General features: G+C 37.5%; 1 protein-coding gene across 2 annotated transcripts in view; it reads left to right on the top strand.

Annotated features, from left to right (window-relative positions):
* LOC124599029 (GDP-mannose 4,6 dehydratase) overlaps positions 1–25223 on the top strand; it is a 75921-nt gene that overhangs the window by 26024 nt on the left and 24674 nt on the right. For both annotated transcript variants that reach the window (XM_047136043.1, XM_047136044.1), the window contains exons 2-5: positions 5269–5511; positions 5601–5793; positions 5895–6127; positions 6618–6833. In XM_047136043.1, the coding sequence (XP_046991999.1) occupies positions 5269–5511; positions 5601–5793; positions 5895–6127; positions 6618–6833 (885 nt within the window). The remainder of the gene's footprint in view (positions 1–5268; positions 5512–5600; positions 5794–5894; positions 6128–6617; positions 6834–25223) is intronic.

Here is a 25223-nt window from a genome sequence, read left to right as displayed (position 1 = left end):
TTTACAATTTTGACATGGGCATGTATGACACTAGTTGTTTTTGTGCACTAAAACAAAACAAACACACAACCTTATCCCCTTCAAAATACTCTCCATTACAATTAATACATTTATCCCACTGCTTGAAACTTTTTTTTGTAGCCATCTTTAGAGATGGCTGACAGCTCCATCCTTGTTTTTTTCTTGACTTCTTCAGTGTTGTCAAATCGGTGTCCTTTCATGCTCCCTTTGATGTGCGGAAATAAGAAAAAGTCGCACGGAGCCAGTTCAAGTGAGTGAGGTGCACGGGGCGGCGGAACTGTGCTATTTTTAGCTAAAAACTGTCAAACAGAGATGGCTGTGTGTACAGGTGCATTGTCATGGTGGAAGAACTGCTCTCCTGTCTGGCACCAATTGGGTATTTTTTGACGAACACTGTTGTACAATCTCTGGCAGTTGGTCAATTTTCTGTTGATGGTCTGTGAGCACAAGCTCTTGAATTTTTTTCAATATGTTTGTCGATTCAGGCAGTTGATGGATGTCCAGAATGATGTTTGTCATCAGTTGACATGTCGCCATTTTTATAGCGAGCAAACCACTGTACACTTGAGTTTTTCCCATAGTGTCATCTTGGTAAGGTATTTTCAACATTAAAATAGTTGCAGCAGCATTTTTACCGAATAGAAAAGAAAATTTCACAGCTGCCTGTTGTTCACTTAAATCTGCCATCATAAAAACAAAACAAGAACAAAACAGCCCTAGCAATAACAGTCACTATAGATGAACACCATAAGCCAGGTCAACAACACAAGTGGCACTGAACTGGGGGTGAGTTTCGCTATTCACCCCTAGCAGCAGAAATGCATACTACACAAGCTCCGCCCACGGCATTGTTATTCCATTTTTTTTTACCGTCTTGTGTGTTATGCTGCAGTCAGCTTGTACCCTCAGTACAACAGTGCACCATGATGTCACCAAAATGTTTTAAGAACACACCACAGTCATGAGAATGCTTGAATCCACCCTTTTACCTCTCTGATTAACTGATCTGCAACCTACTGACTATGAAGCATAGTTAGAATACGATCAACTAACGTTTGTGAACCTTGGGTCCAGTTTTCACCAATTTCTGACTTGTGGGCAGTGATTAATTGATCAAACATCACAATAACTTTTCAATACTTCTGATTTCTTGTGGAGTATAATCAGGAAGCATTGGTATTTTCATTAAAGTGAAAGTGAAAACTGTGCACTACTGGGTAGTAGGCCCATCTATGAGTCAGTTGCTGATGACTCACACTGCAAACAGCATTCAGGTAGTTCTTTATATGCAGCTTGCCTTTGTGTACATCTCCTCAGGTTTTATGCAATATAAAAAGAGATTTATTTCTAGTATGCAAAGAAAAATGTTAAGGATGTAATATATATATGATATGAGATGTTTTAAAGTGAAAAGAATCATTATAGCTGATGGGCAATCTATTCAAAAATTAAGGGTTCTAATCTTTGATTTTCTGATGCCTAATAATGCCTTGTGAAGATTTGGTTGTAGCTTATTTCTAATTTAGTTTGTACTAATAGCAGTCACATAAATTTATGTTTTTTCTCGTACCGGTTGGTTATAATTGAGGTGGAGCTACTCACAGAGGCTCAGTATGGGATATGATCATCACATGACAGTGAAACTTCATAGGTATTCTGTGTTAAAGCAGAACAGATTTATGCTGGAAAAAATAATTCCAGTTTTGGACACCAGCTGCAGATATGGCATTGTGAATGCGGGACAGACGTACAGAAATGTTTCCAAATGTAATGGATTAGGAACAAGACATAGGTAGAAGGCAGTGAGAAAGGCAAAATGTTGATTTCATTATTAACCACTGCTTATACAATTTGTTCAATATGAGCACCAGAGATATCAGTGAAATGCTGCATTCATAAAATGATGTGATCGACTGTTGCTCACAGCAGTTCTGGTGGAATCCAAGCAACATTTTCCTGTATACTGGCCTGGTAAACATGTTCTTTTAGCTATCCCCAGAACCAAAAGTCACATGGATTGAGATCAGGTGATCTGGGAGGCCATGCATCTAAAAAATCTCTGGACATAACGTTTTTATGGAAGGTGGCATTAAGCAGATCTTTCAGTGGGTGAGCAACATGAGGTGTTGCATGAAAATAGTGGTTTCCACAGAGCTGCACTCTTCCAAAGCGGGAATGACATGCTATACAAGAAGGTCCCAATGACATGCAGACATTATGGTATAATGACCGGCCCTGTTGGTGTAATGTCTTCAAAGAAGGACAGTGACATATGGTGAGTGCAGTGGCTCTTCTTGCTTAACACGTGGTTTGACAATACCTCAGATTTGGCAGTTCTATGTATGCACTGCATCCTACAGAGTAAAATGTGGCTGGTCATTCTGCAGAATGTTGCCCAGCCACATGTTATCAACTCTGATCTGTGCCAAAACCAAAGAGCAAATTTAAGAGTATTGCTACTGATCATGAGGTTTCAGTTTGTTTGGATCTTGTATGGGTACCGGTGTAATATGGAACTCAAAAAATTTCCGTACTGTTGATCATGGGGTGAACAAATCTTGTGACCACTGCACAAGCACTAGCACTACCCAGGCTACATGCTGCATGGCCAGTTACAGCAACAGCAACCTCGTCAATAACTTCCAGCAGGATAGGACATCTTCCTCTTCCAGGTGCCACACCAAGCTCACTTGTGTTTTCAAATTTCATTATAATCTTCTTTAACCCATTTGAGGCATTGGGTCTCTCCTCAGACCTTTCAGCTGGAGATTCTCTCTCAATGTAGTGCTGCAATTGCTGCAGTTCACATAAAACAGTTTCACCAACAGCACGTGGTCTCTCTTGTTGGCACATGTACTGTTCACACAGATTATGGCTTGTAAAATGACTGTGGATGTCATACCATCAAACAAGCAGTGTACAGTGCCAGATCTGCACCTGGTGGCCAAATTGAAACTAATTTGTTTTCCAGCATAAATCTGTTCTGCATTAATGCATTAGCACATCTACAAAGCTGCATTGTAATACAATAATTATAGCCCATTCTGGATCTCAGTGAATAGTTGTTATATTTCATAATTTTTGATTCAAGTTTTCGCTTGATTATTAAGTTGGAGGAAGGGATGATGTCTGCTGTAGCCATTACAAAAGTAAATTATGCTGCATAAGCCACTACTAAAAGAAAATATTTAGTTTATACTCAATCTGATCGAAAGTGTCAAGACACAATTGTGCAATGGGGAATTGACCTCAAGATGTTATGAAAGCTGAACCTGGCAGTGTAAAAGGAGGCAGGGGGTATTGTGTTGTCAGTAGAGAAGCAGTAACAGCAGAATATGTTGGTCAGGAGAGCTCAGTGACTGGACGTTACATGAGTATCAAATCCATCAGGGGCATTTCAATCCTTCTAAAACTATCCAAGTTGACTTTTGGTGATATAATTGTGTCATGGAAGCACAAAGGAACAACCACAGCTAAACCAAGACCAGATAGATCTTACATACTGATGGGGAGGTCCTGTTGTGCATTGTGAGGGATGGTTGTAAAAAATCACATGAAATCAAGAGAATGAATCATTCATGAGGTCCAAAGTATTACCAGCAGTGCAGATAGTATAGTGACTGTGCATAGGGAATTAAAAAGAATGGTGTACGATAATACTCTACCAGCTTCTAATAAGCCACACATTTCTGTAGTCAGTCCTAAGCGTTACTTAGGAAGTGTAAAGAGCAGTGCCACTGAACAGAGGATCATCGGAAATGAGTGGTCTGAAGTGATGAATCATGCTGTACCATATGGCAATCCAATGGAAGGATTTGGAGTTGGTGTTTGCGTGGAGAATTTTGACTTGCATAACATGTAGTGCTGCCAGTGAGATAAGATTGAGGTAGTGTTATGGTATGAGGGTGCTTTTTGTGGGTAGGGTGTGACCCCCTTACTGTACTTAAGGATGCAAAATGTGGAAGGATAGGAACACATTTTGCAGCACTGTGTATTGTTTACCACTGAGTAAAAGTTCAGAGATGATGTTTGTTTGTATCAGCTTGTAAATGCACCTTGTCATAAAACAGCATCTGTGAGGCAATGGTTCGCAGAGAATAACATTCTTGAATTGATTGGCCTGCCCAGTGTCCTGATCTGAATGCAATGGAACACAGGTAAGTAAGAATGTCTACTTTGCTCCAGATCCCAGTGCCCAACAGCACTACATTCTCTGGCTTTGGCTCTTGAGGAAGAATGGTCTGCATGCCCCCAAAGGCATTGAGACACCTCCTTGACAGTTCCATCAGCAGAGTTCAAACTATCATAAAGGCAAATGGTATGTCCAAAAATGAGTGTCTGGATACTTTCGATCAGGTGGTGTATTTATTAGAGATTATACAGGGTGTCCCATGAATTGTGGTCAATATTCAGAGGTAAGACAGGAAAGATCAATCAAAGCAGAAAAGGCCAATAAACATCAACTCAAAAATGCATATCATCTTACGAGCTCAGAGCACTTGTTCATCTTTGCTACTGTGAAGCACACCTCTTCTACTGAACAAGTGCTGACAACTCTTAACATATCCATTTTAGAGCCCATGTTTTCTTGGTTTGTACCTTACTATCTCTGCCCAAAATATGGAAAGCAAAGAGCTTGAAGTACGAGAGGTTTCACAGAACTGAAGATGTGGTAGTTCTCATAGTTCCTAAGGTATGCATTTTAGAGGCTATGATTAGTAGCCTTTTTTGCTTCACTCAGTTGTTTCTGTCATATCCGTGAGTACAGTTAGTGCAGTGTCTGTATAGTTCGATTCAAATGTCCTTCAGACATGCATTGAACTAGACCTGCACTGTTAAATACAGATACTGCACTAACTGTATTTCATGCAAAAGCAAGGCTTACTGACAAGAAAAACATTCTCTCTCCTAGTGCAGGAGAGCATTGTGGAATGTAGATACTATGACACATGGAAGCTTGGACCAGTTAAAAAGTGTGCACGAATAATCAAAATGATTAAGACAACTCTTCACAATAAGTGGGAAATCTGGGTTCAGATCCTGGTCCGGCACAAATTTTCATGTGTCTCTAATAAACCATGCAGCTAATGTAATATCATATTTGCAGTTTGCAAAAACATTTCATATCCCTGAATACTGAATTCCTCCAGGTCACCCTGTATTTGTGATCCCTTATTATTATATAAAATTCTGATGCTCTTCATATTCCATTTTATTCATAGTTATTAAGGATTGTTTTATTTGTAGGATGGGTCATACCTTGCTGAATTTCTGCTTGCCAAGAATTATGAAGTACATGGGATTATTCGTCGGGCAAGTACATTCAATACTGCCCGAATACAACATTTGTATGCGGATCCAAAATCTCACAAACAAGGAAAAATGAAATTACATTATGGAGATATGACTGATAGCAGTTGCCTTGTGAAAATAATTAGTTCTGTGAGACCAAGTGAAATCTATAACCTAGCTGCACAGAGTCATGTGAAGGTACTTTACTAATACAAACTGTGTGTTGTGAATTGAGAACATGTATGTGCTTTTTTAATGAGCTTACAGACTTGTTTTTTTTTCTCCAGGTCTCATTTGATCTGAGTGAGTACACAGCTGAAGTTGATGCTTTAGGAACATTGCGTCTTCTTGATGCAATCCGGACATGTGGGTTAGAAAAGGCTGTCAGGTTTTATCAGGCTTCAACTTCAGAACTGTATGGAAAGGTACATGAAATTCCACAAAAAGAAACAACACCTTTTTATCCTAGATCTCCATATGGTAAGTTCTAGAGTGGTTTGTGTTTTCCACAATTTCTAGTGTGATATTTGATGTAAATCCTTAGCTCAACAATGTCAGCTGATGTCATCTTATGTTCCCAGCATGTGCTAAGCTGTATGGCTACTGGATTGTTGTGAACTACAGGGAAGCTTATAAAATGTTTGCATGTAATGGCATATTGTTCAATCATGAGAGCCCGAGAAGAGGTGAAAATTTTGTGACAAGAAAAATTACACGTTCAGTTGCAAAAATTCATCTTGGGCAGATGGAGTGTGTTGAACTGGGAAATCTTGATTCAAAGAGAGATTGGGGCCATGCGAAAGATTATGTGGAGGTAAGCTTTACAGTTAGTTGCCAGATCACCATCAGTCTTCTGCCCTAGGGTGGGTCTTCACATGCAGCTCTCCTTGCAGTCCTGTCATTTGCTACCCTCTTAGTTTTCTCATAATTGCTTTCTATCCTTATACTATCCACCATCTTGTATCTTCTTCCTCTGTTCGCCATTCGTTCCACAGCACCCATCGGTAAACAATCTCTTCTCATCCAGTGTGCAAGTTGGTTGTGTTTCCTCTTCCTTATAGTTCCTTCCTCCCAGTTGCCATATATACCTACTGAGAATTGTTGCAAAAATTTAAAATGTGTCTAATGGGTGCTGTAATAGTATACAAATTTTCCTTGAGTTTGTAGGATGCATTTGACTTAAATCTTACTGATTTGTTGCAACTCTTTGTAATGAGAGGAACTTGTATTGATTTAAGAAGTGTGTTAATAGTCTTTCATTTTTACACAGTTCATTATATTTCTGTGTTTGACCCTTTTTACAGGCTATGTGGCTTATGTTACAACAAAATGAACCTGAGGACTATGTAATTGCTACTGGGGAGACACACAGTGTCAGAGAATTTGTAGAAGCTGCTTTCAATCATGTTGGTAAAGAAATTGTTTGGGAAGGAAAAGGAGAAAATGAAGTAGGCCGCGAGAAGGACACTGGTGTTATAAGAGTGAAAGTTAATCCAAAATACTTCCGCCCTACAGAAGTGGTAAGTCAACACTTTTGAATGTTGCATTTTTAACATTTCCACCAATACTTTGACTTCCTTTCATTGTTACCTGAAATATGGGACATCCTTCCCACCATTCCTAGTCAGTGAAATATCCTAGACCATTCTTATGTGATTTGAACCCCCCCCCCCCCCATGCCACATTTGCCGTATCCCTCTCTCAAGTGCAAGACCTGTCCTATGCACCCCAGCTAGCACATCATATTTCAGTCCCATCACAAGTACAACTTACCTCAACAGAGGCAAGACTATCTATGGAAGTCATTCAGTCATATAGCAACACTGCATTAACTTACTCACTCATTCTGTTCTGTAGATTCCATCAAGAGAGAAGCTTCAGGCATACATTAAAAAAAGACAAGTGAATCATAAAAATTTAATCTCTATGCTGCATTAACATTGAACTATGCGATACAACTTAATACTATATTCTTATGCCCATAAATTTCACCTAGTAAAATGGAGAGTTACTACTTTCAGTGCAACTGCTACTTCCCTATTTATATTAAATAGCTGCTGCTTACATGTTTGTAGCTTAATATTTACTTGATTACATTGGTGGTTTTTGAAAGAAAATAGTTAACTTGTATACTCTTGTAAACAAAGACGCCTATTTACTATAAACTACTACTTGTCATGCAGCTTTACAATGAAGGTATCAGCTTACCATATAACTAACAAAAATTTATATTCCTTCAATTTAGGACTGATTGAGACATTTTTTTAAATTTTCTTTTGAATTGATTGGGATTCCCAATTTCTTGCTTCATCCTATGTGAGAGCTTTTTGAAAGTGTTTGCAGCAGAGGACAATTCCGCCCTATATCCTAGACAAGGAGGCAAATCTACAAAGGAAAAAAAGCCTGTATTGTGATTGTGTAAAATGTGGTTTAGCTGATATTTACTTTTATTGTCAGCAACAGTAACCTTTGCACAGCCTGCTATGTGGACACAATCCAGCTGTCCAACCAAACAAATGGCCTTGTCAGGCTGTAACCAAGAGCAAAGTTGATAACCGTGTAGCAGAGTTTGTTACTGAGCATGTGATAAGTTGCAACAACTGCTTCAGAACCTACTCTGTCTGAATCATCACTCTCTTTCTCCACTAATGGCAGCTTATCTGAATTGCATGGATAAGAATTGTCCTTACAACACATTCTGTGTTTCCCTGGCTTCAATCTTTGCTAGTCCATCTCCCACACCCACCTACACTCATGTCCTCATATCTCAATATTCACTTCATTAATCTGCACCTACACTGTTCTCTCCACTGTCTCCCTCATCCTCTGTTCTATTGTTCTATCTGATCTCCCCCAAACCTACTCCATCACATCATCATTTTGTGACCCATTTAACATCCTCCACCTTTGTCAGGGAGGGATTTCTGGTGCCACATTCTATGCCCCTCCGCCCCCCCCCCCCCCCTCCTCTCTGTTCCAGACATTAGCCTTCCTTCCACTCCCAACCTCCCTGTTTCTTTCATTTGTTTCATCTGACCTAACACAGCTTCTTGCCTCCTCACTCTTGTCAAACTGCTGTGCTGCCCATCAATTAGTCACTGCAAATACACGTTTCAAGAACCCGTTCAGTAGGTAGTATACATGCCTGGCAGTCAACAAAGACTTCAGATTGACTGTATTTTAGTAAAACAAAAATTCTGGATAGTCTGCAAGAGCTGTCAAGTGCTTATAATGCTGACCTTTACTTAGTGCTAATGAAATGTCAGTTGAAATTTGAGATGTTGAAGAAGAAACAGCAACATTAGAACCTAGACAAGTTGAAGAAACTAAAAATACAGATTGCCCTGATCACCCAGTGATGATCAACTTACTCATTGTGGTGAACTATAACGGCTGCTTGATGACCAAAGCCATCTGTGACAAAAGAAATCACAACGTTTCAGAAGAAGTTAGACCAATGAAAAGTAAGTACATGCAGAAGAAGACGATTGAGGAGATTAAATACTTGTTTCTAAAAGCTTTATGTGAAAGACACTGCAATGGTACAAGAACCAAAAATAATGAAAATTGTGCCAGAGTTGCTCACTGCCATCACTGATATTTCTTTTTTTTTTTTTTTTATAAGCAGTGAAGAAAGGGAAGGATTATCTTTAATTGGGAATTGTCTGTCACAGACAGAAGATCAGCATGTTACAGTTTGCTGATGACATAACAATGGTCCCCAAAAGTGAATAGGAATTGAGTCTGGTGCTTAATGACCCAAAAGATGTTCTAGTTGGGACTGTAATACAGGCATGGGGGGGGGGGGGGGGGGAAGGAGACAAAACTACAGTAGGTGAACAGACAGGATGGTTAAATTTTAAAGAAGTGGACAAGTTGTGCTATCTTGACAGTAAAATAGATATTACATAAATCTTTCTGTTAAAAGAAGCAGCTGCCTCAAAAAATATAAACTTGATTCCAGCAAAAGATTCATGGAAAACTTTGTGTGGGTTGTGACCAGAGTGTAAAAAAATAGAACAATCAGTGAGGAGCACAGAAATGATACAATGTGAAGCATTTGAAATTTGTTGCTACAGGAGTCTGTTGAAGATCAATTGACCTGGTTGGATAAGGTAGGAAAACATCCTACTGAAGGTAAACATAAAAGTGCCTAATAAAGAATGAATCAATGTTTGGGCACATTTTGTGTCATGAGTCATTGCTGAAACTATATTTGAAGCGATAGTGAATGAATGAATTGCAGAGACAGGCCTACATATGAGAACATAAATCAGATCAACAACAATGTGGAATTTAGCAGTTATGCGGGAATGAAGAGGTTAGCCAATAAGCGACAAGAATGGAGTATTGGATTCAACGATTCCAATAGTTCATGGCTGTAACATTTGGTAAAGTTTTCATTCTGTATTGTTTTAACCCACTAGACAAAATACTGAGACTGTACATTATCCTGATTTCATACTGGATATGATAACATGCAGAACTCGAGATGTTATTGTGGGTGGAGAATGAACATTAGCGTAGTGTGTATGATGGTGTTCCTGCTGTACAGCCGTAAATTTAGACTTTTGTAAATGCAAAACTTATTTATAACAGACTGATATAAAATTGGACCCTAACAAGATTTCAGCATTCTGTAAAGAGTGGCAGCTGCTTCTTTATGCTCAGAAATGTAAAGTTGAACACTCATCTAAAGAAGCAAAATGATCACATAAATGCAGATCTGAGCAGCATAGCTGAAAGACTTTGGTTCCCTAACAGCGTTTTAGGAAACAGGAGTGCAGCCAATACAAAAACAAAATGAAGCTACAATATTTATGTGAATAAATGAAGGTACATGACGCTTCTGTTTTTGCTCAGTTATGTATTGCCAGATACCAAAAAAATTTCATACAGTTCGAAGAGTTGGTCAAGTTATGTAGTGCTCTCACAGCCTTCCTTTCATACAGACTTTTTAATACGTATCGCCTAACTCCTCCTACTTCACTTTCACGATTGGAGGAATGGTAGATGTAAAAGACCATTAAATTTGTTGACCTAGTTTATATTTCGATATCTGATGCTTAGCACAAATCCGTCTCTGCAAAAATACAAAATTATTTTGGTTAAGAAATAACCCCACAGTCCTACCATTGACAAAGTAACAGGCAATTTCGAGCATTGTAGCTATTTTTGTTAAAGTACACTAAAAAATGAGGTGCACTACGAAGGAACTATCTGAATGCGATGATGGAAACTGGTTGAAGTGGTGTACATGTACATACAAATAGACGATTACAATTACAGAAAACTGCGTGATTTATTCAAGAAAAAGAGCTCCACAAATTGAGCAAGTCAATAATGTGTTAGTCCACTTCTGGCCCATATCGAAGCAGTTATTTGACTTGGCATTGATTAATAGAGCTGGAAGATGTCCTCCTGGAGGATATCGTGACAACTGCTGTCCAGTTGGCGCATTAAATTGTCAGAATTCTGAGATGATTGGAGGACCCTCCCCATAATGCTCCAAACGTTTTCAGTTGGGGAGAGATCCAGTGACCTTGTTGGCCAACATAGTTAGCTAAGAACAAAAGCCATTGGTAGAAACTCTCACCATGTGTGGATGGGCTGAAATGTATGCCCAGGGTAGCTTACAAACAAAGAAGGGCATAGAATATTGTTGACATACCACTGTACCGTAAAGGCCGTAAAGATGCCACAGATGACAACCAAAGAGGTCCTGCTAAGAAGAAATGTTATCCTAGACCATCACTCGTGGTTGTCTAGCTGTATTGACAGTTTGGTAAGCTACCACTGCTTGGAGCATCTCCAGACATGTCTTCGGTGGTTGTGGGGGCTAAGATCAAAATGGGACACCACTGAAGACAATTGTATTCCAGTTAGTGAAATTCCAGGGATGACAACCAAGAGTGATAGTCCAGGGTGCAATTTCTTTTCATAGCAGGACCCTTTCGATTGTCATCCACATCCTTGCAGCACAGCAGTATGTCAACAATATTCTTCGTCCCTTTAGTTGCGCTTCATGGGAAGCCATCCTGGGCTTACATTTCAGTAAAATAATACCCTCCTGTACATGGTGAGAGTTTCTACTGCTTGTCAATCCCTACCTCGGCCAGCAAGGCCTCTGGATCTCTCCTCAATTGAGATCATTTGGAGTATTATGGGCAGGGATTTTGTTGATATAAAGCACCAACTGGAAATAATTTAGCATGATATCCCTCAGGAGGATATCCAACAATTTTATCAGTCAGTGCCAAGCTGGATAACTTCTTGCATAAGGCCCAGAGGTGGGTCAACACATTATTGACTTGCTCAATTTGTGGAACTCTTTCTCTTTAACAAATCGTCGAATTTTTCTGAAATTGTAATCATTTGTCTGTGCATACATGTGCATCACATCTATTGATTTCTGTCCCATTTGGATAATTCCTTCATGGTGGGTCTTTTTTTTAATCTTGGATTCATTTGTCTGTGCATACATGTGCATCACATCTATTGATTTCTGTCCCATTTGGATAATTCCTTCATGGTGGGTCTTTTTTTTAATCTTGGATTGTGGTCCGGAAAGGTTGTTTAGAGAGAGTGAGAGAGAGAGAGAGAGAGAGAGAGAGAGAGAGAGAGAGAGAGAGAATGAGTGTATTTGTTTATGTCAGTGGAAAACTGTTTGTGTAAAAGGACTTCATTTTTACAGTGAAGAATATGTGAAGACATGTCATTGTAATGACTTTGGTTCATTCATTCATTCATTCATTCATTCACTCACTGTGTTCTGTAAGGCCCATTGTGAAGGAGGATCTTTAGTCTATGTATTCATTAACAAAAGAGAAGCTGGTGTTAGAAACTAAACTTGCAAGATATGTTAACAATGCACTGCATTCAAACAGCTGCTGATTTCCTTGCTAAATATTAAGTAATTGCTGTTTATGTCTCATTGCTAATGTAATATTTTTATGACCTCATTGATATTTATCAAAAAACCCACTAATGATGCTTGTAACGGTGAATATAGTTTCATGTATACCATATAACAAGATCCTCAGCGATTGAGTGTGGATAGTTAAATTAATAAAGCACATTTTAAAAGTTTTTAGACTTTTAGGTATTATCCAGTCCTTGGTTTTTCCAATGGGACCTTGTTGATGAACTTTCTGCTGAAGTATAGAACCCCACTATGATCTGTAAGTGAGGGAGAACTATCTGCATTGAACCTATTTTTGAACCATGTATTGTGATTGTGTAAATCACAATTGCACTGAAACTTATTTTTATCTTCAAATACAGTCATCTACATCACACAATCCTCTTACTACTCATTTTAACTGAATAAATACTTTCTATACTTCACCTGCACTATCCCAGTCAATAATTCCATAAATCAGGGAATGAAATCATGCGTGTAAGTCAGTGCCCTGATCTTTATGCCAGCACTATGAGGAATACTTATAAGTATAACATTCTGAACTGAGCTTCTAGATAATTTTGTTCATGTATTGACAAACTCCAAGGAGTTTTACATGTAGGCAAATCTTTCATGAACCCATAGAGGTAAAACACAAGTTGAGTAACTTCAAAAGTAAGTTTTTTTGAAGCATTTCTGCTTTCTAATGAAGTAGAGCATCAAGGTATGAAAATAAATGAGGACTAATAAAGCTTCATGAGTTGACAGAATATGGAATTTCACATTAATACTGATTCCCGTAAAATGAGATTAATTGCTAATTTCTTCTCTGATATGTGTAATAGTGACCCAATTTCTAACTTATTTGGAAAGACAAAGATCTTAGCTGTCTTAAGCCTGGAAAGCAAAGGAATAGGGCACAAAGTTATTGAGCAGTTCTACTCCAGAAGGAATGCTATAAATTCTGGGAAAAAGTATTTATAGCAAGAATAAATGAGAAGATCAGTGAACGTACTGTTATCATATCGAGCTGACGAAGCTGGCTGCCATGTGAGAAATAGCTCCAAAGATGTGTGTTGCCATCTAAATGAAAGGGAAATTTTAAGCAGGCCTTGAAACATTGTCAGCATGGTAGATCTAATGGCACCATATGGTGCAATGTGTAACCATGGACTAAAGATTTTTGCACATTATATCGAATAAGGTATTGGCCCAGTTATTGAATCATATGCTGGTCAACATACGTCATCAAATTGGCTTCCCTTTTCAAGAATTCGTAGCATTCACTCTGGAGTAGAACTGGTCAGTAACTTCCTGACCTATTCCTTTGTCTTTAATTAACCGTGGCAAGAGCCGGAACAACAGGTGTAGATGTACTATAGCATGTATAACAAATCCAAAATACTGTTTTGATAATTGCTAGTTACTTACTTAAATCTGGATCTGCTCTAATAAATCTAGAATGGAAACGATGACTGATTGCTGCTTTTTACTGTTTTTGAAAATTGATCATCATACTATTTCAAGAGATTGTGTGCAACGATAACGGAAAAGTGAGACATTTGAAGAAAGGCTTGCCTCTAAGCTCCATTCTGTACATGTAAGTTGCTGACAGGCCAGAAACCACAACAGTACAGTTTGACTAAGCTGACAACATGGACATAGCAGGCAGATGACGTGTATAGAAGAGCCCGTGAAAACATTATTAAGTGGTGATCTCTGAACTCTGGGAACGTAAACATTTCATTTTATTTAATAGCAAGTGGACTTACTAACCACTGAATTTCTAAGATACTTTTCTTAACATTATCATATAGTTCAATTCTTTTATCTTGGCGGCTCGCGCATGCCCGCCCAGACGCGGGAGATTGCTGCGTTGCCAGTTGCACACGACGCACGCGCCAAGAGAAGCAGCGCCATAGTATAGCATAGTTCGCAAGCTTACGTTTAGGGGAGCAGTTCATGAAGTAAAGCCACCACGGCCGCATTAACCCTTTCGCTGCTACAGAGACGTGCCTGCATTCCGCGCTGTGCGCGATTTTGTTACTGCACTGCTCGCCTGTGCAGACACATGGTGTTTTCCAATGCTTGGACACTCATATCATTCGATTCCACAAAAACTATTTGGCCCAAAAATTATATTTTTACACATCTTCTTGACTGATACCTTCCACCCATAAATGACTTAATTTTGTTTTGATGTTCAATGCAGTTATTGTGCAGCATTAAATATAGTAAACCATTGCAAGAAATTTTGAAGAGTTTGCAGAGGTAAAAGTCCGTAGCGTATACTTTCCGTATAGTCGATTTTAGTTGCCACAATGTTAAGAATGAAATGTGGACAAGATACCTAAATTTCATATAAGTTCACTGTATAACAATATCTCATTTAATTTAAGTACCACATAGGTGTCGTATGTAATATTGAGAAATATTCCATCTTTCGCGACTGTAACAAAAGTTTTATTTACACTGGGCACGTTTGGCTTTATTTTAAAGCACTTCAATCAATCAAAAGGAGGTAGACAAAATACATTAAACAAAACTGTGGACTTGCAAAAACATTAGGACTTGAATATACCATCTATCAGTGAAGTGCTCTGAGCTATGTCAAATATAATTTTTGTGTGTGGCACACACAGACAGCATTTATTTGCTAAAACACTGTTCAGCCGACACAAACGTTGAATATTCTGTTACCGCAGCACAAAACTATGAAAGGTGACTTGGCGATGGAGGAGACAAAATACTGTCCACTGGAGATGCTTCAAAAGAGAGAAACGCGTCTGGTCTAAATAAGTCGCTTATTACAGTTGTAGAAGAGGAATATATTTCAATACCATTGGTAAAACTGCGACTGTGGAACAAAAACAAGAAAGAGAACATAAGTACCATTGTGTATGTGCTATACCTTTCATTGATTGAAGTGCTTTAAAATAAAGCCAAACATGCTCTGTGTAAATAAAACTCTTATTACAGTCACGAAAGACGGAATATTTCTCAATATTACATACGACACCTATGTGGTACTTAAATTAAATGAGATATTGTTATACAGTAAATTTTATATGAAATATAGGTATCTTGTTAACATTTCATTCTCAACATTGTGGCAACTAAAATCGACTATACGGAAAGTATACGCTATGGACTTTTACCTCTGCAAACTCTTCAAAATTTCGTGCAATGGTTTATTACATTTAATGCTGCACAATAACTGCGTTGAACATCGAAACAAAATTAAGTCATTTATGGGGGGAAGGTATCGGTCAAGAAGATGTGTAAAAATATAATTTTTGGGCCAAATAGGTTTTGTGAAATCGAATGATAAATGTGTCAAAGCAGTGGGAACACCGTGTGTCTGCACAGGCGAGCAGTGCAGTGATGACAAAATCGCGCACAGCGCAGAATGCAGGGAGCACGTGTCTGCAGCAGTGAAAGGGTAAATGGAGAGACAAAGCACTAGAAATTACAAAAAAATTGCATACAAACGAATAAAATTCGTGAAGTAAGACACTTCGATATTGTTTTTAAATAAAGAAAATATTAAGCACTGCACAAGGCTTGAACTCATAGCCTTTTGCTTAGTAGCCAAACACCTTCACCATTACGCTAACATAGCTCGTCTCATAACGTAACTTCATGAGTGCTTTAACATGTCACGCAAAATACTGACAAATACTGTTGGTATGACTATGAATTACTCACACTTCGTCGAAGTACAATAGGAAATAAACAATTACCGCTGTTCTTTATTGCGAAAAAGCGGTTCGTGAGATTGATACAAACACCTTTCCTTGTTATCGCCTGATTTAGGAGTCTTATTGCTTGTTTGGTTTAATTAATTAATAGAATATGAAGCAATTGGTATAAAAGATGCTTTTTCCAAACTTTCTATCAAAGAAAGCCTTCTATCAAGATGTTGCTTTTGTTCTATTACTTTATTTATGACTGAACATTTCTAAAACTGAAGACACTCGTCCGTGCTCTGCACTGCAGTCGAGATCTGGCAACGTCGTTCTCTGTTCATTGGCTGACTGTGTTTTGTGACGTCAGATGCGCAGAACTAACCTAAACTCGGCCGCCAACATAAATGACACGCACTTTACCACAAAATGTATGGAAGTTATTCTGTATAGGTCTTTGATCTTCAATCAATGTCTTATCAACATTTTAGTTGGTATCCATAAGGAAAGTCATCTTATAGACTCTGTGATAACAATTGCAAACAGCTTGTGCTGCTCAGCTTTAGATATTGTCCACAAAACAGCAAGGTGTGCAGCACCTGTGTGGCTGCACGGCAGGCGTATACAAACACTTGACACCTATCTGAACTCAACAGTCGAAATCATCACAAGCTGTACTCAGTCCACGTGTATGTTCCACCTTCCAACAGTCATGCATATTGCTCCTCCTCTCTTTAGAAGATGAAAAAAATTGGTACAACAGTTCAGGAAAATATCAGGCCAACTACTTCCAGTACATGAAATCCTAGATAGAGCCACTCCTCAGACACTTTGGTTCTGAAAAGCATGTATTAGAACCTCAGTGGATCTTTGTATGAGTGGGTTTGATTCACAACACAAATGAGAGGAGTTATGGAAGCAAACTTTTCTGCTGGACATACCTTCCAAAAGAGCAATGGTCTCTCTCGGCAAATATGGAGACTGCTAAAAGTATGTGCACTGGGCTCGGAAGGAGTGTATGTATGCTATATAAATAGAGCCAGTTAGATTTCAATCAAATGTTGTTGTGAAGTAACAACAAAGCAGGTCATATCCAGGACACATTTCACTCTCCTGTATGACTAGGTCAAGTGGTTCAGCTTGGAACTGTAATACAGATAATATGATCATTGTAATATTTTTTAATTAATGTATTTTAGCATTTTTATTTTTTGACTTTGCACTGTTACCATTCTAATGAAAACCTGTTGTTGCAGCTCTATTCAGTTACCATAAGTTTTTTGTCTGGGGTGGTTCTGTTTGGGATCATCAACAATATGCTTGTGAAATCAGCAGATATTATACATCTTGCATAGTTGTTTAAAGTCATTGGACGGCAATTTACATAGGTGAAGAATAGTAGCAGCTTCAGTACCAAAGCATTTTGGACTGAATACTTTATGCTTTTCACTTGTTGAATTTGGCTTTAATTGTGTAGTTCATTTTGTTCTTATGACCATCTGCTATTTGTTTTGAAGTTAACTTTTTGGGAGAGTGATACCTATGATGCCTTAACGTTTTAGTTTATTGAATAGAATTTTTATTGTTCTCAAAGTAAAGGGCCTTGCCAAGATGCGGAAAGTACCAAGAGGATAAACATCTTTTTTAGCTGTGCCAGACTGTCGTTTGTGATTTCACGTATGGCTTCGCTTTTGAGAATCAGTTATGGAAGGCAAAGTTGGATGCAACTTACAAATTGTATGCAGAAAATTGAAACAGTTTTCTGTTTTAGGCCACGTTCTGGTAGGAAAAGACTGGATGGATTCAAATGTCAGTGTAATTGGAGGGTGACTTGCTCACCTCCACTTTTGTAGTAGCGTGTTACTATGGTGTAGTTAAGCCCGTCAGAAATGAACATTGCCATTGACTAATAACAAAGATTGCTTTAGGGTGGTCACATCAAATCAGCATAAGATTTTAATGCTTTGCTAGAAACATTGTCTTTGTCAGAAGAATTTGTAGTTATTAACAAACATATTATTTCTTTACTCTCCTTATGTGTGTTTCTTTTTAAACAAAATTTCTATCAGTGGTGTATATAGTGACTGTTGAAGTAAATCTAATGTGTCTTTCATTTTGTTGTTTATTAGTTGGTTCAATATTTGTTACAACTGTCAGTAAGTAATCATCGAATATAGTGGCAAATGATGACAATTTGTTGTCATTTCTGCCTCAGTTACTGCTGTATACAAGCTCACTCTCATTCACCTCATGGGTTTTGTTCCCCCCCCCCCCCCCCCCCCTCCCTTTCTTCTCTTTTTTTCTTTTTGGTGTTTTATTCGTGTATGGAAAGTAAATGTTTCAAATTTTTAAATAAAATACTATAGGATTTTACAATACTGATGATAATGAAGTTTCACCTGTTGATTGCAGTTTTTACTCTGAATTATCTACACAGTACTTCCATTTGAAAGGGCAGAACCATCAGGCCATCCAGATCTAGATTTTCTGTAGTTTTCCTAAAATCTAAAATGTTGAAGTTAATTGCTGGGATGGTTCCTGTGAGAACCTCAACCTTAGCTTATGCTGAGACCGAACTGTCAATGAAGTGGTAAACCCAGATTTTCCTTATGTATTTTCTATCCTGAAGACTTATCCATTGGCCAGGTTTGCATATAATTTTCATTCTTATTTATTTAGTAGAACCGATTCAAAATGGTATAAAAATTTTCAAAATGTATTTAAATGTTGTGCATAGTTTGGTAAACCTTGTCTCAGAGTTATATCTGCAGTGTTTTCTCAAAACACAGCAACTGAATTGTTGTTTATGGTTCTGTTGTAACATTTTTCTTTTGTGAACTATACCTAACTTTGGATTGTTTGGTTTGGAGTTTGAACATCATGGTCAGAACAACCATTTGTCATTGCTGTTATGTCTAAATTGCTGAACATACTAAGCACAAAAAAGGCATTCAGTGGTTGTGTCTCCTTTCAGGTCTGAAAATGTTTATTGAAACTCTCTCTAAATGTCTCATAAAATTGTATGATGTCATTATTGTTAGGTTGGTGTTTACGCACACACTGTTGTGGCATAGATTTCAAAGTACTTTCATCACAATATTCATTACCCACCAGGACGTGTGCATTAGCTCTGAATTTTGTATATGTTGTTCGCTGTTATTAACTGCATCACTCAGTTGACACGCAAATTGATTAGATAGTCGCTATGCTCCAGTGAAGAACAAAATATTAACAGCTGCATGAAACAGTTTTCCATTTTTTATATGTTACTTCGCTTGACAGAATTCTGTTCTTAATGAGTGTGTTGATGCGTTCTTCCAGTCATTATTTTCACCACATATACAACTTTAAATCATTGTTCCTACCGTAAATATAAAAGATCATACACTTTACACAGAGGAATGTTCCTCTTTGTCATAAAACCAGCAAGGTATTAAAAAGAGAGAAAATCAGGAACTGTTTTCAATATTTGTGCTGCTGCATTATAATAGTTTATGACAAAGGTTACTGTATAATAAGTATTTCGAAGTTAGCTTCAAATGTTGGTATAGATATTAACAACGGATTGAAAACTTAGGTTGTTCTAGATAATCTGTTGTCGTGAAACATGGCCATTATGTTGTCATATGTCTTTCATTGGTTAAGAAACTTTTTGTTGTATCCTGAATAAAATGAAGCTCCTATTAGCATTGTAGCATGTTTTCTTAGAAACTACACAGAATGTCATCATTGGTAATAAAACATACCATCATGTTGGCAGGTCGACAGAAACACAAACATACACACAAAAAATTCAAGCTTTCGCAACAAACTGTTGCCTCATCAGGAAAGAGGGAAGGAGAGGGGAAGACGAAAGGAAGTGGGTTTTAGAGGAGAGGGTAAGGAGTCATTCCAATCCCGGGAGCGGAAAGACTTACCTTAGGGGGAAAAAAGGACAGGTATACACTCGCACACACGCACATATCCATCCACACATACAGACACAAGCAGACATATTTAAAGACCAACCAGCACTTTCATTTGGTAAGTCACATCATCTTTGTTTTTAGATATATATTTCCTACGTGGAATGTTTCCCTCTATTATAACCATACCATCATGTTGACGTCATTTGGAAGTAGCTTTCTAACACTTTTTGTACCTGTAGTAGGAAAATAATATTACCAAAGAATTTTGTATTAAAAAGTGTCAATGCCATCTTGCCTTATAACCCAGTTGCCAGAGAAGAAAAAATTTTCAACAATTTGAGAGTTATTAAGGTGTCATGAACAAGCCATCTTATGGCAAATATTAACTTCACTGTGTAGAATTCTTTTTATCAGAACATGAGTCTCAAAACATATCTGTTTACTCTGTACTTATTTGCAGAAAGCTCTGCCCAGCCATCTTGTTAATGGTACAGTGTAATCTTGCACCATCTGCTAATGTTTACAAGCTCAAGCTTAAGTGTGGTAAACATGTTTGTCCCTTCATTAATATTCAGTCCACGAAAGTTTATCATGCATTAAAGAACTCTAATCTTGTTTGTTAATGTATGTAAGTAATATACGACAATTTAATAATTATTAAATGTTGGTTTATGTGGAATATGAAGTAAACTAACTTTTTCTGTATTATATTAAGGCTTTTTATGGCAGGCTTGTACAGGTAAATCTCTTTGTAAAAGATAATTACGTTACGCAGAATTGCTGTGCCCACTGAATTTATGTAAATTGAGAGTCATTTTGTATATAAAATATGGGATTAGGTTGTCATCTATCCACTTATTAAGTTTGAAATAGAAGAGTTTACCAAAAATAAACATTTCTGAAACACATTTTAATACAAGATTTATACACTTAAATATTTAATAGTCAGACACACAGCAATACACTACAATCACTTCCATTAAGTCCACCTATGTCCTAAATGGGCTGTTTTTCATGTACATGGGAAGAGTCTATGGGTGCTATAGCCAGTTCAGTTTCCATGTCAAATTTCCGTACATTCAAATCCTTTGTAGGTAAAGTGCTCTCACTAGGTGCTTGGCATTCATTTTGTAAAGAAATGTTCATCAGTCTTGTAGTCTTCACTGCCAGTTTACGTTACAACTCTTTATAACATTTAAGTTAATGTACAACTTTGTGCTTCACTATTGTATTCCTTACATCTTCAGGATCATGTTCTTCAAAAATTGTCATTGGAGCATTGATCATTCTGAAGGCCTCCACAAGTCTCTTAGTTATTGGTCAGCTTTCTAACAGGCTAACATTCTTTGACTTCTGTTCCTTCTTAATTTTCACTGAAAGCTACCTTGAGTTCTTTATATATTTTATTCCATCTAACAATGGTTTCCACTCTTCTGCTCCTCCAATGGGAACCTTTATCCTTTTATGTAGGTCGTCCTCTGTAAGAGGGTTTCTGGCAGACCTAGGATTGAAGATGATATTCTCTTCTTGCATGTCATGTACCAGGGATGCACCATTTTTATATATTGTAATCTGTTTTAACCTTAGTTAGGCAGCCTTTGTGGACTTACATTTTAATGTGTGTCTAGGGTTTTTTAAAAGTATTTCTGCTGGTTCTCTTTAGATTTACTATTTTAACCATGTATACAGGTATTGTTGTTCTTTTAAAAATTCTGCAGATGCACCTAATGATGGGACATATGTCCTAAAACCTGGTAGCGCTTTCCATTTTAGAAAGAAATAATTTTTACAACTGTAGCAGATTTTATTGTTGACAATGAGTAACAGTTGTGTATGACCCATGAAGAAAAACGTATCAAATCTTCCTTGCTCAGATCCTCAAATAGAGAACTGAGGCGGTCACGCACATCCTCTTCATCAACATTAATGAATCCAATCTGCCCGTGCTAAGTCTCCAATTTCTCTCGTTGAAACGGTGATGTGAAATGAATGTAGAAGTAACTCCCAGGTCCATGGATTGCAGGACAGATGTAGTGTTTGATGACAGAAACTGGACTTCATTGTTTTTATTTGAACCAGTAATGGAAAGTGAGTGGCTGTGAACATTATCAAGGAGGAGAAGAATTTTGAAAGGATTTTTTTCTTTCTCACAGTAGGTCTTCAATTTTCTGTTCATTAACAAATAGTCACTGAAAATAACAGATGTCATCCAACCTTTCTCATTCCAGCCTGCTCTTATCACAGTAGTATAGTGCGCTAGGATTTTGAGAGTGATAGGTTGTAACGGGTTTTAATTTGTAATCCGATGCAGCATTTCCAGTGAAAAGAAGGGTGCAACAGTCCTTGGAAGCCACAAATACAGGTCCTGTTTCGTCTTGTATAGAAATGAGTGCGGCTAGGTGTTTGTTTCTAAAATAAGTTTGTTTCACCAAGGTTGAAAACCTACTTTGCCATATAGTCTTTTTCTGTTAGTTTCTTTGAACCTCTTCATAATTTCCTCAGCTCCAACCTTAACTGCTGCAGCCACCTCTTCTCATTTTAAAGTTGTGAAATCAAAAATGATGCTTGAAGTGATCAAACCAATCTGAGCTGCCCAAGAAAGGTGCTGGGTCGTATTCTTCTTTCATTAAATCTGCATACAAGCTTTAATTTGAATAGTAGATCTAGAGAGATGCTTGTGCTGTTTGTTGTGGTGCTCAATCCAAGGGTTTAGATTTTTTATATTCTTTCCATTGCCTCTGAGCAAGATTTGATCACTGTACTGTCACTGAAGCCAATTGAAGTTTTATGAATTGATTCTGCATGCTCACAAATAGTTTGCACAGAAGATTTACTACATCCCAGAGCTCTCTGGATGTCAACAATACCCTCATTTCTGTCACAGTGATCCAAAACTTCTAAAATTGTTTCTAATGAATATGACCTTCGTACACACCTTTCCCTCGACAGGTATACTATCTTTCCTTTTACCTGACATTTTAAATACAGACCCTGTCCAGTACAACTTCACATCTTTACTGTCATGAACTGACAAAATACATCTTGACAAAGGTGAGAGAAAATGCGCATTTAGATGTGCTAAGGCTTTACTGCTTCTGCATACTACTAACAGGTGACAATACTGGATGTAAAATTAAAATTGCATATCTTTGAAAATGCAGGTAATGGGTTGTGCTTGTACTGTGGTTTCCCTTTTTTGTAGCATAATAATCACAATTTAGGCTTTATCTAATAGTATAACATTTCCCCATAAAAAGACCATCTATCTTTCATGAAGGAAAACATGTCTTCACTGTTTTCTCCGGAGTCTCAGATACTGGATAATTCAGGTGCAGTTGTAAATATTTTATTTGTAAAAAATACGCCGTATGACAGAATACAATGGCTTTAATATATTCTACATTGTGTTCTTTGAAGGGCTTAGAATTCTTCTGATTCCAAACACCACTCTCTCCTCGTTTGAGCATATTGTCAAAATCGGCTATCATTTGTGGGTGTGACGCATATATTTCCTTTATCCATTTAGTGTATTTTGACGTACTCCTTCATGCTATTCATCCTCTCTCTCTCTCTCTCTCTCTCTCTCTCTCTCTCTCTCTCTCTCTCTCTTTCTGTCTGTCTGATTATTCATTCAATTTGTACTGGATCTTTTGTTCGTTTGATGTTTCTGATTCAAGAATGATTTGGAAATTATATGAGTGGATACAACTATTTTATTACAGGAATCTGATATCAACAGATAATTAATGTCCAAGCTGAGACCCTGTGATGATTGCTTTCATTCATCATGAATTGTTAAGTGTCAGCATTTCACATGTGACCCAGTCCCTTCATCAGATATTGGATAACTGCATGTGAAAAGAAGCAAGGACATGGTAAACACAAATGAATGAAAGTGTCCCTAAGATGTCAGTATATGAAAGAAAAATTGAGACCAGCAGCAATGAACTGATTGTAATATAGTATTTTACTTACAAAAATACATAATGATCACATGCTCATTTAAGGAATATGTTTCCGTTATAAATAAATATAATATTCTAAGTGTATCATTACTGTTTTCACAAATCTCTCTTCATCTCCAGTGTACTACTCTGTTCTCATTTCAAGCATATAAATGAATCACACGAATATGTCATACATTTTATTTAAAGACTGAAAAGAAGTGCAAGAAAATAAATGGTGATAGAACAAGAGAATAATTAAAATTCCAAAGAAGGCTGTTTAATAATTCACGAATGCAATATACTGGCATAAATTGCTTACAGATGAATGGAAAAATTGGTGGAAATTGACCTCAGGAAGGAAATGTAGGTATATGCAATGAAAAGAATGGCAAACCTATGTTTATAGCATTTGTAAATCTGGAGAAAACTTTGACAATATTGACTAGGTTACACTCTTTGAAATTTTAGGTTCATCCATAGATGATCTAATGCACTTTGGATCCAGTGCTAATGCACACCCATCTGCTGAAGGCCCTTCTGCTGTCATACAGTTTCTGGTTCTTTCCTCATCTTCAGGTGTTCTCTTTGCAGATAGGTCCATAGATCTTTCTCATGGTTTTCCATTCAAAGATCAGCAGGTTCCCTTAATTTTCTTCTCTTTTTTGTCCCATATAACACCACCAATACTACCCTTTCAGACTTTTAAGTTTGGTCTTAACTGGCAGATTTTTTGTCAACATTATCTGCTTCAGACTGAATCCAATTCTGTGAATTTGTTCTTTTGTCTTGTTATGCTCAGTTGCTGTGACAACACCTGATATCTTCTTATCTTGTTTTCAGTTCAGAATTCCTGTTTTCTTCTGTCCTTTCACACAGGTCACCACGTTCTAACACATTGGATGACTTAAAGTGGTGAAGTATGTGTGTAAACTCCCACTTCTTTAATGACACGACCTACTTGAGATGGTAAGCCAATGTTCCTTGCTGGTTAGCTTGCTGCTGCAACTCCCTTTTCTCTTCTTCTCTGAAGTATATCTGCTAGGAACAGGAATTTCTGAAGACTCTTTCTACTTACAAAAATAAGCAGATGTACCCAGTTTCTTTTGCTTCATTTCATGACATATATTTGAACATCAAACTTTTACAAAACTCATTCACCACATCAACAAACACTATCAAGTAAGTCTCTTCGCATGTCCAAAGGTTAAAAAAACAGAGTTCATTTACACATAAGAAAAGGTTGGCTTAAAACCCAAGTCCATTCTCATTCTGAATCTGAACACACATCTTATTCTCTCCATGTCCAAAATGAACAATAATCAACAATATTTGAACTGTTCTTTTTTTTTCCACTACAACAGTCAAAGTTATAAAACAGCACAGAATACACAAACACTCCTTGTTCTTTCACTAAGGCTTCCATGGCGCAACCAGTAAACACTTGTTGGTGCCGTTTGACCGCCATATC

This window comes from Schistocerca americana, chromosome 1, assembly GCF_021461395.2.
Source record: "Schistocerca americana isolate TAMUIC-IGC-003095 chromosome 1, iqSchAmer2.1, whole genome shotgun sequence".
NCBI classification, from domain to species: domain Eukaryota; kingdom Metazoa; phylum Arthropoda; class Insecta; order Orthoptera; family Acrididae; genus Schistocerca; species Schistocerca americana.
Note: the sequence above shows the minus strand (reverse complement) of the source record. Positions and strands in the feature narration are given on the sequence as shown.